The sequence below is a fragment of the Helianthus annuus genome, chromosome 9, assembly GCF_002127325.2.
Source record: "Helianthus annuus cultivar XRQ/B chromosome 9, HanXRQr2.0-SUNRISE, whole genome shotgun sequence".
Taxonomy (NCBI): Eukaryota; Viridiplantae; Streptophyta; class Magnoliopsida; order Asterales; family Asteraceae; genus Helianthus; species Helianthus annuus.
In genome coordinates this window covers 121024420-121039029 of record NC_035441.2, presented here as the reverse complement: position 1 = coordinate 121039029, position 14610 = coordinate 121024420, and the positions used below count along the sequence as shown (strand labels likewise).

The window sequence follows — 14610 nt, the reverse complement described above, 5'->3', positions numbered from 1 at the left end:
ATAAAATTAGTTACATGTTTCTTCACTCCTTTAGCTCTGGTGAACAACCCCGATTAAATAGAACATGTAACATTTAGTATTTTACATAAATAAAAAGTCAAAGTAAAAATATCAAACTTTCATTTGATATACAAAACAATTCAAATATTTGTAAAGGAAAAAAAGGATAAATCTTGATGTTTTTCTTTAATATAAAGAACAATTCACATAAATCAAAAATCAAACTTTCCCTTACTAAACTGACAAACATTAAATTAAAGTATGAATCATGGGGTTGAATTTGTTTTTCAATTGTTGACAAAACAGGCTGTATCAAATACGTACTACTATAACGGTATTCAAATGACTTTTTTTAGAGAGATTGTCGGTTGTAGTCTTATTTATAACAATATGTTCGCGAGTCTGAGGTTTTATCACAGTAGGCCTTCGGATAGTGCCGTGGTGAGTTTCCTTTGGAATTGTTGATGGGCCGGGTCACCAACGTTGTCTCCAATCACAGACGTGGATGACCTTCTACGTATAGGTGTACTGGTGGCTGGACTTTGTTAGACGTTAAAAAAATATAGGTATGGGATTCACGAGTAAAATCCAATTTTCGAACATATTTATAGAAAAACACAACTTTTATACATTTTTAGTTTTTGTATCTTGCGTTTTATAGCATACTTATACTATCTTAAATATAAATGACTGTGGATTTTCCACAACACCCCTAAATTTTTACTTAAAGCCACAACCTCTCCTCACCTTTGGCACACCCTCATGTCTACAAATTTTTCACAACTCACTCACCCCACCACTATGCTTTTTCACCACCACACCCTGTTTAGACTATGGTATATGGGGCGGGGGTTGGGGTGTGGGTTGGGTTGGGTACAAACGCCCAAGTCATCACCCCGGGTGGGTTTGGGTTTTGGCGTGGCTCCTTAGGCGGGGGTTTCAGTCCAGGCGTTGGGCATGCCTAGCGGTCCTCCGTGGCCGGCTCTCATTGGCTGGCTGGCTAGGTCATAGCGGCTATGTTTAAATTTCAAAAAATAACTCACGCGGGCTAGCCACGCCCCGTCATACCAACCCAACACGTTACTCACCAGCCGGGGGGGGGGGGGGGGGGGCTCGAAGTCCACATGTCAACCTATGCCCCAAACCCCCGCCCCACCATACCCCACGGTCTTACAAATTGTCACCACCCCTTTTACTTTGCTTTTCTACTATCACCCCTCAGCTTTAACACATTTCCGCCACCATCCTTCTACTTTTATACTTTGCGTCTTTTACCCTACTACTTCCACTTTCCGTCAAGTTTTAGACTTGGCAATTTTTTTTCTTTGAACAATTACTCCAGTTTCACACCTCTCAAGTTTAAAATCTTGCAATTATAACCCCTAGACTATAATTCCTACTTTTGCAAATGCCAATGTCTTTTGTTTTACGAATTGTGTAGCTTATTTTGTCTTAGGCATTGTGTTTTCCACTTCGTGTCTACCACTGTGTTTTACATTTTTTTTGTAATTTTCTTTTACGTATTGTGTTTTACAAACCGTGTGTAGCACATTATGTCTTACGCGTTATGTTTTGCACTCCATGTCTTACTACACGTTTCCACCCGCCACGCGCCGCCGCAACTTACAAGGGACAAAATACTAGTTCTATTATAATCTCAAGATATTTTATTATAATCTCAACTCGTACCCAATAAACAATATGAATTCCACATTAAAACGAATAAAGCGAAGAACATCATGGCTCAACTATTCCTATCCAACAACTCAAAACCTTTAAATCCGTAAAACCTTAAAGATATCCTGAGGCCTTTTCCATTTAACACAACATGTTCATCAGCACCATAAACACAGCTGCAAAAACAAATGATCCCGAAACACAAATCGCACCCGAAGTCGAAGTTGAAGTTGAAGTTGGTGTTTTAGATGATGAAGATGATGTTGGCGATGAATCTGAAGAAGCAGAGACTGTAGTGATCTTCACCTTCATACCCTGATCACAGTGTCCAGGTGTACCACATGCAAAGTACCTCGTACCCGCCTTTGTTAACTTCACCACACTGTTTCCATCGCTCATTGAGTTCGTAGCCGATCCTACATCACAATTCTTGTATTCACTTTCGCTGCCAAGCTCCGCAACGTTATGCAGCGGACTGTACTTGAATACTATCCAAAAGAATACATTAACGATCATTATATATACAAAACGAGGTTCATTACAGAACACTAAATTACTACCAGGAAAAAGAGTCTGGGTCATTTATGACATATTGTAGCTTACCAAGTGTGTCGCCGACCTTAAAAGTTTGACCCGAAGCCCAAGAGTCAAAATCTGTCGATTCGTCCCACCCTTGTTTCCCTCCGACGACATGTTGCTCGGCCGATCCATGTGTGGATAACATTAGCAACATTCCAACAAAAGCCACCAACAATAACATGGTATATGTATTTTTCTCCATTTTTTTGATCAAATGATTTGTGTATGGGACCAAATGTGGTATGTGCGTGTATATATACACACTACAACGTTGGACATAATATCCTTGTTTTACCACTTTGCCCCTGGGATTGATTTGTTGGAAAGGTGGTTAATTTGTCTTGTCATTGATGGTGTAGTTGGTATTTCATTATTCCAAGATACTAATTCATGTTATTTGGTAGGTTTAATCAAACATCTATAGAAAGTTGGATAAAGTGTGATCTAAGCAAAATCTTTTTGTTTCTGTAAAGAGCTTGCTTGCCTTTGAAACTAATCATAATTGACTTTGGTGTTCCTTTTGGTTAAGACCCCCGTAGTGGGGCGCTTTTTTTAAAAAAAATTCAAAACAAACGCCGAAACAAGCCCCATAGCCATTGCACCATGACGTTTTCGGGCGTTTTTTTTTTTTGAAAAAAATTGGGTTGGCGTTTTTTAAACAACGCTGATGGAGGGAAATGTTGACCAATCAGATTAGAGATTCCATTTGCTTGGCCAATAAGATTTTTAGGTGTTTTTTTCTTTATTTTATTTACTACAAAACATATTGCCCAATAATTCCCTATCCCCACTACCCCCATTTTAGAAAACGTCCAATAATGCCCCTTTGCTGACTGGACCGCCACATGGCGTAAAATGCCCTAGGGTGGGGGCATTATCTTCCCCTTCCACTACACATGGTCTAACTATATTATCAAGAATTTGAATTAAGTAATGATTCCAACATACTGTGGTTCTTACTTTGTATAATCTTCTTTTACCCACGATAAAAAGAAACGAGATGATCTTGTCGAAAACAACATTATAGCCGTTACACCCATGATAATTAAAAATCAATCAGCATGAGCGTATTCCTTGGTATATTGAACACTAAGCTTCCCATCATCATGCAATATTGGATCATCTAGCAAATTAGGGGGTGTTTGGCTTAAACATAGCGCACAAACAAAGCTAGGGAATAAATGTTTTTAATTAGCTGAATGTGGACTGCTTATAAAATGAAAAGGCATTGTTGATATCTCACCAATTAACAAAGATTTAGGCCAACAACACCAAGTGCAGAGTTCATATGGCTCAACTATGGGGTTGGGCTTAACAATGTAGCTGGTTTCATCTTGTAGACTCGTGAGAAAGATGCCAATGGAACAAAGTGGGAGCAAGATAATATTAAAAGGTCGTGTACTTTAACTTCAGGACTTGTGTACTTTCTTCTTAGGAGGTGTGTACTATAGGCTGTACTCTGTAGTACATAAAATGGTACGAAAGCGATCTCCATTACCTTTTTCTTTGAAAGGAAAACTTCATTAACAACGCGTCCACCCGAAAACCGGGCGACCGAACACAAACAAAACTACATAATTACAAACTTACACCGGTCTGTCCAAGAAATCTCTCTATACTTCGATCTATACTTAAACCAGAGATACCCGAGCGATCTAATCTCACTAAACACGTCCTCGGCCTTTGGAGCCTTACCCGAGAAAACGAATTCGTTCCTAGCCTTCCAGACATTACCTAAGCATGAATGTAGCGTATGAGAAAGAGGACGAGCTAGGTTCCTCTAGCGTTCGCTGTCCACATATCAAAACCGATACCATGAGTTACAATCATGGCCCATTCTTCAATCAATAAGTAAAAGTTTGCTTTAGTCATTTTTTTTTTTTGTTAACAATTTAAAATTTAGTATTTTCATTCCAATCAACATGGCAAATTACATAAGGATAGCTAGTAGACGGACAACAAACTGCGCCGCCATCCCCTTCTTTTTTTCATTGACCTAGTTTTTTCATTGACTTTGTACAAAAACAATTATATATAATTGTCATTAGTTTGATTTTTATTTAATGGGTTTATGTTATACTATGTCAGAGTTTTGAAACAAACCAAATCGTTTCTAGTTGGAAAACAGTTGTTTGTTTGAAAATGTGAAAGCTATGATTGAAATAGTTCAATGGAAATTGTCCTACATAGAAGTGGGACAAACCTTAATAGTGTTTACAAGGAGAAGCACTCCTTAGTTATTGTTCCCTTAGACAAAGGAACTAGTGGGACCCTACGGGCGCTTCGCATGCATGTGTGTGGTGTGAGCGCAAATTGGAGTACCTCGTACACTCGTATCGCTGCTTGAGAGCCCTTTGTATTTTTGAATGTTGGTTTGACTTGTCACTGAGCTGCTCGGTTGCTGCTGATGTGGTCGCGACTCCACTAAGTTGCAACTGATCCTGGCTCGGACAATAGGAAGTTCCTGTTAATGGGTGCGGGTTGCTATTGCTCGGGGCAACAGTTGCAAATGCTCTCTCCCCGTTGCCACCCCACTACTCGTATCTCACAACAATATGAAGTTGAAACGGAAACCTATTTAACCAAGGTGTAAAAACTAAATACATTTAATAACTAAACATTAAACGAGTTTAATTGTACTAAATACGTTTAATACATTTTAACATCTAAGTTTGATGGTGACAAGTTTCTACTTAGCTTTCAACCATATAAGTAAGGTGTTGTCTTAGTCTAAAATGCTAGATAAATTAAAAGAACTTGAGAGACTATGAATGCTTTTAAGAAAATTCATACACAAAACTTTTTCCATAGTGAACTTCAGACACCGTGGTTAACTCCGACAACACAATCTGCTATTTTAAAGAAATTTTGTCAAACGTGGGCTTCAACTTTCCATTTCACATATTTTTTATGTCAAAGGTAAGAGTATTGTAAGTACATTACATATTGCAATTGTTTTCCATTTCTTATTGTATATTATTCTATAAATTTGTCAAGTCAAAAAGATTAGTAGTAGTTAGGGCCGTATCCGAAATATCTCGAAACGTTTTGGGCTGGGCAGGAAAAATAAATTTAAACACAATAATTATATATAAAAAATCATAATACGCCAATAATTGTTATCATAGTCATCAAAACAAAAGTATAGAACCATAATGACCTAAATTTACTTGCTTAAACAAACGTACGGCTCTCCTAGCGTTTTTGGAATCAAAGCTCTCAATCAAGTACTCTTCATTCAAAGTTCAAACAAACATTCATTTCAATTTTCAACTTTCGTTTTCAAACAATCAAACATCAATAATACCTAACCCTAGCCAAACATAAAATATCAAACTATACCTCAATTCTAGCCAATTACAAATCGAAAACACTAAATTCCAACCGATCGATATGTTGGTGTGTCAATGTCGTTGTTGTGTTGTTGGTTGTTGTTTGCGCCTTGCATGATGCATCGATCGTAAGGAATGAGATCGTCAATCGTCGCTGGCTCGCTGCCCTCCCTTTTGTTTATTTCCCATTCCTCCACAAATCCACACTCTTAAGTCCACAATAGTTTTTAATTAAGTTTAAACCTCAACGTTGGGCTTATATTTATTGGGTCTAAACTAATAAACAATTTGGTTTTAAACTTTAAAACAAGTTGGGCCTTTATTCAATAATTATTTTTATAACAATACGTCACTTCCCATTTCAATATTCCTAACACAATTTATGACTCATAATTAATTTTAGATCACATTACTCTCATAATTTATTGACTCAACTAGCTAATAATAATAACTCTTTAAATTACCATCTTATATGTTTTCAAGCACTTATTATTCTTGAATAGTTTCTCATTTTTAGCACATTTTCTCTTTAAACAATTAAAATCCAAATATGAACCAACAGAGAGTAACACTCAATAAAAATAACCCTCAAGTTACTCAAAAGTAGGAAATATTATATAAAAATATGTATAATTTAGACCACATCACTCCGTCACTGCTTGGTGTTTGTTTACTTGGTTGATGGTGGATGAAAGAGAATGTGATTAGGGATATATTTGGGTTAACGGGTGTTATCTCGTGTCCATGTAATCATAGGATGTGTGTTACCTGATGATGGTAGTGGTGGTGAAGGTGGAGGAGGCAAGTGTGGGGAAGGTGATGATGAAACTTGTTGTTGGTATTATGTGGGTGAAATAAGGGAGTACTAAAACATGAGGTATGGTGGTAGATTGGTGGTGAGAGTAGTATTAGGTGATAGAAGAATAAAAGTATATTCATGGAAGAAACGTGTCTAGAATTAGAGTAAATTACAAGTTTTGTCATTTATGTTTGTACCAAATTGCAGGCGGTTTCCTTTGCCTTTAAATTTGATGAGTTTTGTCCTTAACGTTTCAAAAACATGCACGTTATGTTATTTAGCCTTAACTCAGTCAGATTTTTTTTGTTAAATATGGTCATTTGTCTTACACATGAGGGTGTTCTTATCATTTTACTTCTCCAAAGGCTATTTTGTAAAGAACTTTTATCAAAGGACTAAATATGTAAAATGATTAAACAATAAGGCCCTGCAACAACCTCCGCATCAACCTCCACTGCAACAACCTCCAGCATCAACCTCCACTGTCATACCTCATCCGGCCACCGCCACCACCACCACTACTGCCGCCACTTACTATCCCCACCTGCTGCCAACCACCTCCACTATCATACCTCTTCTTCACACAGTACAATACGAACCCTAACCACCTTTTAACCTTCCAATTCATTCCTCATAAAGGTTGCTCACAAAAAGAAAGATAGGGGTTTTGATTCTGTGAGAAAGACGAACGGAAAGACATAGATTAGAGCTTACGTTTCGCGTTATATCAATGATGTATGATGTTCTCCGGCGAGGCCTTGAATTCCAGCAAACTGAAGCTGTGCCGGACGAAAATCTGTTATAGGAAACAGAGAATACGATCTGCAGCAACGATGGACCTAACCCACCACCACCGCCGCACCTTCACCCACCGCCGTACCTAACCCGCCGCCCTTATCTCACCATCACCTGCAATCACACAACAACAGACACCTCCACCACATCCATCCACCCTGTACCTAACCCACCACCACCGGCGGTACCAGACGCCAGACAACTAGACCTATCATCACAATCCGTTTGTGTACTACACAACGGCTCAAGCGATGACACCCACTGAATCTCCACACCAGGAACATGCCACTGGTGGCTGGAAGCTGGTCGCTGGTAGATGTTAGCTGAAGCTGGTAGCTAGTAGCTGTAGCTTTTTAGATATATTTGGTGTTTGGCAGAGTAGCTAGAGCTTTTAATAAAATGTATAAAATGACTAAATTGGATATAACTAAAAAATTAAAAAGTTTGTGCATTAAAAAGTTTCATTATCCTTAGAGGTTAAAATAGTCATTTTTCCCTAAAAGTTTGTAGCTCCTTTCTAAACGCTACTAGTAGGGGTATGTTTGGCATGAAGCTTTTAGTAGCTTCTAGCTTTAAGTTTTTAAGAAAAAGTTCCTACTCAATAAGAAGTCTTGCTTGGTTGAAGAAGCTTGAAACTTTTAGGTTAGGAGCTTGAAACTTTTGGTTGAACGCTCCTACTAGTAGCGTTTAGGGAAAAATTACTATTTTAACCTCTAAAAATAATGAACTTTTTAGTTATGTCAATTTTGGTCATTTATACATTTTATTAAAAGCTCTAGCTACTCTGCCAAACACCTAAATATATCTAAAAAGCTACAGTCACAAGCTACCAGCTACCAGCTTCCAGCCATCAGCCACCAGCTACTTTTGCCAAACATACCCTAGGAGTGTTCAACCAAAAGCTTCAACCTTCTAACCTAAAAGCTTCAAGCTCATTCAACAAAACAAACTTTTTTATTGAGTATGAGTTTTTTTCTTAAAAGTTTAAAGCTAAAAGCTCCTAAAAGCTTCATGTCAAACATTAGGGGTGTTCATGGTCCGGTTTTCGCGGTTTTTGGCTTAAACCGTAAACCAAACCATTAGTGACGGTTTTTGACTTTTGTAAACCAAAACCAAACCATAGAATTATTAAACCGAACCAAACCAAACCGTTAATAACGGTTTGGTTCCGGTTTGGTTTCACGGTTTAGGCTTGTTGGGCCTTATTTGCAAAAAAAAAATGGTAAATAGAAGAATAAATAATATAAACCATACAAGCTCTTCAATATATAGGATATTATATAATCATAATAGTGAGCCAGTATTAAAAGCTAACACAATGTTTGGGGCCACTAGTTACAACTTACATGTTAGAATGGGCTTAGCCCAATTATGTTTCACATTAACTCAGACAAATTAAAACTCAAAATAGAACTATGAATTTATCTATGTATATAACATAATTATATATATACACACATATTATAAAATATTTTAAAAATAATTAAATAAAATCATACGGTCCGGTCCGGTTTTTTACGGTTGGTTTTTGCTATAAACCGTGAACCAAACCGTTTGCTACGGTTTGAAAATATTGAAACCGACCGACCAAAAGATCATTAAAAAAACCAACCGTGAAACCAAACCGATGACCGGTTTGGGCGGTTTCACGGTTTGAAACCGGACCGTGAACACCCCTATCAAACATACCCATAGAGAGGAGAGCGTGAGTGAGGACTGGAACTCACAAATATATATAACTGTACATATATTTATAATATTTTAAAATTATTTTGTTTTATTTTTTAAATAATATTAATTAAATGGGTAAAAAGACTAAAATACCCTTAGGTGACAAGATTTAACAATAAAAACTAACTTGGTTAGGGCAAAAAGACATACCGTGCAAGATTTTGAAACGTTAAGTACAAAACCCGTCAATTTTAAAGGCAAATGACACCGTCTGAAATTTGGTAGAAACTTAAAGGTCAAAACTTGTAATTTTTTTTGCTTTTTTTGATTTTTTTTCTTCAAAACATTTAAAAATATGTATATTACATGCCATAATTTTTTATAAAAAAATTGTTACATAAAGCGTTTATAAGTTTTCTTAAGTCAATTAGGTTTTTATTCTAAAGCTATACGATTTTTCCCTGTGCTAGAATTTTAGGCTATGTGGCATGCGTATATGTTGATTGGGCTTCACTTGAACTGAGATTATTTATATCCATATTTCAACAACATATAGATGGCCTAATGAGACTTTAATTACCTTTCCATTTAGTATTTAACCACCTTCAAATTTCAAGAGATAGTGATCGAACACTGTAAGGTGTCAGGTGTGTGGTGAAGATAAAATCTATAGGATGTTTATGGATTAGTAGTAGATGCAAAGCGACGTCCTTTTCTTAGACCGATTGGTGTAATTTTGTGAATATATAGTTTGTGTTTTGTTTGGCCGCACGGGTTGGTTGCTCTTTTTTATCGAAGTTTACTTTTAAAAAAAAAGGTGTGTGGTGAAGAAGAACGAGAGTAAGGGGTGGAGTTTACGGTTTTTAAATTCTTTTTTCCTTAACTTATTTTTTTTTCCTTAACCAAATAGGTATAATGATTATTTCACCTTAATTAAATTAACAAAGCTTTTAATGTTTGTTAATGAAATGTACAGTGGTGAAACTTGAGATTTTCGACCGGCGGTGCGGAAGTCACCGGATCTAAAAATATCTATAAAACCAAAGGGTCGAAAACGTATATATACACCCACAAATTTCTGTAGGAAAACTACATACTCTCCACGACTGAGCGAAAAGTTCAGGGGGTCGGCCGCCCCCTCCCGCCCCTTAAAAGCTTCACCCATTGTACCAAACATATCACACGTTACCAGGGCCGTCTATGGCCAAGTGCAGAATGGGCCTGTGCACAGGGCCCAAACCAATATAGGGCCCAAAAATTTCTTTTTTCATATGTATTTTAAAAAAAAAATTGTATGTTTTTATAAAAAAAAAAGAGTAAACTGCCATTTTGGTCCCTGAGGTTTGGTCACTTTTGCCACTTTAGTCCAAAACTCAAATCTTTTAAATCTGGGTCCCTGTGGTTTCACTTTTATTGTCATTTTGGTCCAAAAATGAAATCAGTTGATATTTGGCTAATAAAATCTTGTTATTTTTTCTTTTTCCTCGGGGGCAAAATGACCAAATGTCAGCTGATTTCATTAATTTAATTAATAATGTGTTATAATAAAATTATATTGACCGTTTTGCCCCTGAGAAAAATGACAAAATAACAGGATTTTATTAGCCAACTATCAGCTTATTTCTTTTCTGGACCAAAATGGCAATAAAAGTGAAACCACAGGGACCTAGATTTAAAAGATTTGAGTTTTGGATTAAAGTGGCAAAAGTGACTAAACCTCAAGGACCAAGATGGCAGTTTACTCTAAAAAAAAATTATTAGGCCTGTGTTTAAATGTTACAGGGCCTGTTTATTAAGTTTAAATGGGTCTGTGTTAATGAACTAGTCTTGGATCCACCAAGTCCATCAAACTCTTCTTTTGTTGAAATCAGAATCCAGTCTTGCGGGAAAAGAAGGCCATCAGACGCTGTGTTCGCTGTGACGCTGTTTGACCAGACTAGGCGATCATCATCATTGACGTAAAGGGTTTTATTTAAGGGTGAAATTGAGGGTTAACCAGGATATCATCATCATCGGTGCAGGAATTTTTTGGAACATCGAATCAAGAGTTTTGCGAATAGGGCCCAAATTTTTATCTCGCACAGGGCCAATTTTTTTTTTTTAATTTTCGGAGACGGCCCTGCACGTTACCAAACAGTAAAGACCAAGCATTTGTGTTAATTACACTATATTGAATACTAACAAGAATTACAACATTTTTATCGAAACTTATGAGAAAGTTAACCAAGAACACATAAGTTTTATTTTAGTATATACCAAGTTGTATGAATAGACAATAGTAGATTAGTATCCGTATCCTGATCCGTACATGTTACATCAAATCTTTTTTAGCACTAATACATCGTAATGATTTTCAGTTAAGCAGTGTAAAAACTCGCGCGATTATGTAGAAATTTTGCAGACAACCATAGGGGATAACATAAGGAGAAGAAACATAAGTCTGGAAGAAAGAGAGCATGCCTGACTGACCTGAGGGTTAAGTTTCCTTTTGAGGGGACCATTGGGTCAATTCTAGTGGGCTAAGCTGAGATGAGCCTAAGCCTACCAGGCCAGGCCCAATATGAGGGCTCTACACCTCTAAAACTAGCCAATCAATAAATATCATCATCATCATACTCAGTAAATCCCACCAATAGCAAAACTAACGTAAGGTCTGAGGAGGGTAGATGTAAACAGCCTTACCTCTACCCTGTAGGAATAGAGAGGCTGCTTCCAGTGAGACCCACAGCTCGATTGTAGTTTTGTATCAAGCCTTGGACCTAAGACACATAACACTCAAACAATCGGGACAGAGACTGGTTGGTGCATGTACCCTCGTGTCTTTCAGCCATCAACGTCATCACATGATGCATGATTAACCATCCGCCGCTTTTAACGTTATTTTCACGAAATTAGTAAAATAACGTTAAAGTTAGTACCATTTCACTTTTGCTCCCCGAGCGCCCACACATATATACATTATATGTGCACACCACAAGCGGGACATAATCAATAAATATCCATATATTAATCAAAAGACTGTTATTAAACACCCACAAATAACCAAAACTCAGCCCAGCTTACAAGCAATGCAGGTTTTCTTTATAACAAAAATCTTGACATACATACTCCCTCTAGAAAACATATACTTGTTGCATATCTTAAATACTCAACCATAAGACAAGTTATTCGGCTTTACACATTCATCTTTACTATACATTCAACCCGATGGCTCATGGCTGGCTCATTACGCCGCAACAGGATTTGGGCTCGGGCTCATCATCTTCCTTCCGTTCATTGACGAGCTACGGCTAGAAGAAAGCAAACTTGGAAAACAACTCCCAAATCTCTCCCTCTTTGTTTTCAACACATTACCACCGATAGGCGCCACTTCATCGCCACGCACAAGAGGGCTTTCATTCTTTGAGTTCATCCCACTTTTCACTGCCTCGCCATCATCCTCATTATCAGAATCATAGTTTCCTCTTAGACTATCATTGAAAAGATCAGAAAGTCTCATTTTCTTTTCTTGCCCATGTGGAGATGGCTGGTTTGGGGAAACAGAAACCGGAGGTTTATTGTTGCCTGCAGAGAAGTTATGGTGGACCGGCGTATTGCCTCTTGATGGGGTAAATTCTGCACATATACCACCACTTAGAGGGAGACCACTCATTTAAAACTAAAATATTATTTGTGATTAAATGTATCTTACCACCATTAACACTCATGAAATCATCGTCACAATCTGAATCTAACCATGCTTGTGAGTCAAAAAACGTCTCCTCTTTACTACCTGTTACGCGATATAACAAATGTTCATCAAGATTCCAAATAACGCGTACAAGAAAAAAAGACCTCTAGTGTCATCTATTTTTAATCTTACAAACAAGCTTTCTTGCATTGATTGTAACTTTATTATGTAATAAATCACGCGCGCTAAAGATATTTTGTCTTGCATACAATAAGTATATTCTTCCATGGTAAAGGTCAGAAAAGAGGGATGAATTGAAGATAACTTGCAACTAGCAATTATTGTTCATGACAAAATGTATCTGTGGGCCATTCTTCGCCTATAAGTTTCCACCGATTCCTATTCGAAATTTTGTTTTCTACTCAATTGTTTAACACCATCAAACAAAACCAGCAAAACATGATAGAATTTCTGATTAGAGAATAAAACAGTACAAAGATGTAATTATATAGTTTCTTGAACAAGACCCTACCATTAGAACAATTGGATTTTACAAGATATTTCAAGATCATAACTTTGAATTTAGAAAACAAGAAGTCAACAATTCCATTGTGTAATCCACAAGCAGTCCAAAACTTTTTCATAAAATAAACATAATAATTAAGTTCATAGCATCTTAAACAGGAAAATCTAAAGGCATAAAAAACAGATATTCCCAAATCTAATCCCCATAATTATGTCAAAAACATAAAAATAAAAAACTAATAGAAATATATCTAAGCTATGGATTGTTATAAAATTTATATGATCAAATAGTCCTTATCAATGACAATTACAAACCCACTAATACAAATCCTTATTTTAGATTTTCTTGATTGATCAGATTTTGTCAAATAACAAACAAAGCCACCAACTTTACAACAACCCAGAAAAAATCAAACTAAACCCATGAAGAATAATTAAGTTCATAGCATCTTAAACAGGAAAATCAAAAAGTAAACAAACACAAATATCACCAAATCTAATCCCCATAATTATGCCAAAAAAAGCTAATAGAAATACATTTGAATTTTTGAGCTATGGATTATTATAATTTACCTGATCTAATATTCAAATAGTCCTTATCAATGACAGTTACAAAGTAACACAACTCTTTATTTTAGACTTTCTTGATTGATCAAACTTTGTCAAATAACAAACAGAGCCACCAACTTTACACCAACCCACAAAAAACCAAACAAAACCCATGAAGAATCAAGATCATAAGAACAGAAATCATACCAAAATCTTGAAAAGAAGGTGCTGATTTGGAGGGAGACCACTTAGACTTATTAGCAAGATCACCATTTATGATGGGAGGTTTAACAATATCATTAGACCCATTATATAACGCCTGAACCTTCTTCCCAGAAGGTTTCTGGTGATTTGAAACACAAGCACCCATGAGTTTGATAATGATGATGATTGTTGAAGAAACTGATCAAACCCAGATGATGATGATGATGATGATGATACTGTTTAAGAGGGAGAGCAAGAGTAAAGTATGAATGAATGGTGTGATTTAGCGTTACGTTTAAGATAAGAAGAGGAAGATATTGTAAAGAAAAACGGTTGTGAGTAGAAACTCAAAAAATGCCAAAAACGAGAGAGGAAAATGAGATGATTGATATTTGATTGATTAAAAGGGTAGTTGTTTGTATTAACTAAAGCCCATGGTCCCTCCACTCATAAGTGTTGCTATTTTTGTTTTGAAGCTTGATATGACTTTAAGATTTTTTTTTATTTCTAGGAAAAAAAGATATTTTTAGTAAATTTAGATAAATAAATATTGTAAATGTGTATTTTAAGTTAAATAGTTTTTACTGTTTTTTGATAGCAAGAAACGATGGAGAAACTTTGTGAATCACAACCAAGTGTTTTAGATTTGTTTAGTTATTGTTAATACACATATACAAGTAAGATTAAAGCTTATTAGTAAATGATGGTTTGTAATGAATTTTGTCTAAATTTATGTGGAGTAATGAATTTAGTCCCAACATTTTACTATCATATAACACATTTGGTCCATAACGTTATACATGTATAAT

At 36.3% G+C, this 14610-nt stretch overlaps 2 protein-coding genes across 2 annotated transcripts; both read right to left on the bottom strand.

Moving 5' to 3' along the window:
- Positions 1-1647: 1647 nt before the first annotated feature.
- Positions 1648-3624, bottom strand: LOC110878430 (basic blue protein). Its single transcript, XM_022126730.2, has 3 exons — positions 3500-3624; positions 2281-3379; positions 1648-2165 (listed from the first exon to the last, which is right to left on the bottom strand). The coding sequence occupies exons 2-3, from the start codon at positions 2456-2458 to the stop codon at positions 1819-1821; spliced, it is 525 nt and encodes a 174-aa protein (XP_021982422.1). The 5' UTR covers positions 2459-3379; positions 3500-3624; the 3' UTR covers positions 1648-1818.
- An 8233-nt stretch (positions 3625-11857) lies between these two features.
- Positions 11858-14254, bottom strand: LOC110878429 (uncharacterized protein At3g27210). Its single transcript, XM_022126729.2, has 3 exons — positions 13805-14254; positions 12545-12625; positions 11858-12468 (listed from the first exon to the last, which is right to left on the bottom strand). The coding sequence occupies exons 1-3, from the start codon at positions 13965-13967 to the stop codon at positions 12080-12082; spliced, it is 633 nt and encodes a 210-aa protein (XP_021982421.1). The 5' UTR covers positions 13968-14254; the 3' UTR covers positions 11858-12079.
- Positions 14255-14610: the final 356 nt, after the last annotated feature.

Coding starts and splice junctions, on each gene's coding strand:
- LOC110878429 (XM_022126729.2), bottom strand. CDS start 13,967: ATGGGTGCTTGTGTTTCAAATCACCAGAAACCTTCTGGGAAGAAGGTT. Junction 12,626..13,804: donor ACCTTCTTTTCAAGATTTTG/GTATGATTTCTG, acceptor ATCGCGTAACAG/GTAGTAAAGAGGAGACGTTT. Junction 12,469..12,544: donor TTTCATGAGTGTTAATGGTG/GTAAGATACATT, acceptor GTATATGTGCAG/AATTTACCCCATCAAGAGGC.
- LOC110878430 (XM_022126730.2), bottom strand. CDS start 2,458: ATGGAGAAAAATACATATACCATGTTATTGTTGGTGGCTTTTGTTGGA. Junction 2,166..2,280: donor TAAGGTCGGCGACACACTTG/GTAAGCTACAAT, acceptor TCTTTTGGATAG/TATTCAAGTACAGTCCGCTG.